Source organism: Aplysia californica, unplaced genomic scaffold (assembly GCF_000002075.1).
Source record: "Aplysia californica isolate F4 #8 unplaced genomic scaffold, AplCal3.0 scaffold00131, whole genome shotgun sequence".
Taxonomy (NCBI): domain Eukaryota; kingdom Metazoa; phylum Mollusca; class Gastropoda; order Aplysiida; family Aplysiidae; genus Aplysia; species Aplysia californica.
In genome coordinates, this window is record NW_004797401.1 from 369,771 (window position 1) to 372,016 (window position 2,246).

General features: G+C 42.8%; 1 protein-coding gene across 1 annotated transcript in view; it reads left to right on the top strand.

Moving 5' to 3' along the window:
* Positions 1-227: 227 nt before the first annotated feature.
* The window catches only part of LOC101853547 (protein unc-93 homolog A), a 26,436-nt gene continuing 24,417 nt past the window's right edge, over positions 228-2,246 (top strand). Inside the window, exon 1 of the mRNA XM_005096540.3 lies at positions 228-1,320. Coding sequence (XP_005096597.1) covers positions 1,306-1,320 — 15 coding nt within the window. The 5' untranslated portion in view covers positions 228-1,305. The remainder of the gene's footprint in view (positions 1,321-2,246) is intronic.

Genomic DNA, 2,246 nt, shown 5'->3' on the forward strand with positions numbered 1-2,246 from the left:
CCCCCTCTTTTGACCCCCCTGTTTTGTTCGACGAATGACCAAGCACTTCATCGACGAGAGCTGGACGATCCTCCATTTCGAAAAAGAACAGGATTTTCAGTTATCCTTTTTTGGAACCGGTTTCAATAGAGCCTCACTTTGGTTTGGTAAAATCAGCTAAAACAAAGTCAACCAAAGGTACTGTATCTCCAACTTTTAGGCACGAATAATGTGAATTCGTCAGCATCGTAATATTATCTACAAAACGAATGGTCTCACTGTCGTCTGAAAATGTATTTCCTCAGCACGACAAGTCAGTCAAAACAAACCAGATTGAACCGACTTTTTAAAATGGCAATATAAAAAACCCCCCAACAACAACCAGGGAAAACGAGTTGCTCAACTAGAGAGAGACACATTCAAGACCACGGGGTAGAGCAGCCCGTAGTCACGATATAACTATGTAAATTTGGTTAAAAACAATCCACTCCACTAGCCCATGAACCAGTTCGATGCCAATCGGGGAAATTAATCAACCAACCGGGTTCTTTATTCGGATATTTCCAGCTTCCATCATCGATCACTCCGCGTTGAACTCACAATCACAGCAGTTGTAGTACCGGTAGCAGTCACAGTACGCGAGACGACAGCGAGGGGCACGTCGCTCTTCACTGCAAAACTACACGCATCAGGATAGGCCTATAGTGGTAAAGCTGAACCTTTGCCCAGATAGCTGGTTCACGCAGAAAGCAAACAAAAAAGACACTGCATGTACAGGTTTTGTACCGGGCACATGTGGTGCGATGAAACAGACCTGCCGGTGCGTGGAGAGCTTATCACGAGTATCGGCATAGACCCCCAGCTTGAAAGAATCAGTTTACGTAACGGCATCTATTCTTTATTGTTCTTTCCTTTCGTAACGTGTGCCAGCTTGTTTACGGTCAAGACACTAGGGGGCACTAATAAACAGTTCCATTTCAAGTTGGCGTAGGCGACGCTTAGATCTGAATAGTGGTAAACCCATATTATAGATCAAGTTGTGTACCCGCAATTTCACCCGATTTTCTTAAGTTTTCGAGAGTAAATAAAAAGTCATAAAGTCTTTACACCAGCTATACCAATTTAGTGTACACTAAGTAAGAATAAATAAGAATCTACCAACTGTCTTGATAACGAACGACTTGTGAAGAATTTCAACGCTGCTTCAACGTTATTGTTATAAATAATATATGGGATATCACATAAGCAGGACACAAGTGTGAACATTCTTTGGACTCCTGACCCCAGTGATATTTGTGTGTCTTCTCGAACAAGCTGCGAATCGCCATGGCAACTTTTAAGGTAAGTTATCTAGAGTAGCCATAAGCAGGTGTTCTGTGCGTGGACACATTCAACAGTTTCATCTTCCTAACTGGTTCTGTCTTTGTGTTTCTCGTCCGTTCATTTTATCCGGTAAAAACCTAATAATGTCCTCATTTGTTCACATGCTGCTTTTCTCCCTCCCCCTCTCGCCCGTTATCTCCACACCTCCCTGTTCTCTCTCTGTCTCTAATATCTGTCTCTGTCTGTCAGTCTTTTTGTCTCTCATTCCCTCCTCTCTCTCATTCTCTCTTTCATCACCCCCTCCCTCTCTCTTTTTCTCTCATTCTCCCCATCATTCTCTGTCTCTATATCTCTCTCTTCCTTTCTTCCCCACTGCTTGTGTGTGTTTGCTTGTGTGTGTTTGCTTGTGTGTGTTTGCTTGTGTGTGTTTGCTTGTGTGTGTTTGTGTGTATGTGTGTGTATGTGAGTGTGTGTGTGTGTGTGTGTGTGTGTGTGTGTGTGTGTGTATTTGTTTTGTGTGTGCGTGTGTGTTTTTTGTCCACACGTTTTTGGCAGGCGCTGCGGGGTAGCCGACCCCATCCTCTGTCACTATTAATCAGTTTTGTTTTTGTTTTGCTTCTTTTTTGGCTTCTTGGCTTTCACCAGGTAGCAGTTTTGCTGTATTGTACTGTAAGCTTGACCTTTGGTTAGTTGTGGTAAAGAGAAATGAGAACAAGAGTCTTTCTGTTCCAGCTCTTCCCACCCCTCTCTCAACCCCTTCCTCTCCCCTCAATAGTTTCCGTTCCATATATGTCAATGGTTTTATTCACTTTATGGCCTTGCAGATAGGCAGAAGACACATACATAGATATACTGACAAAGCAGAAAAGGTGTATTATAGTTTCTCTTCTCCTTCTTCTTCTTCTTCTTCTTCTTCTTCTTCTTCTTCTTCTTCTTCTTCTTCT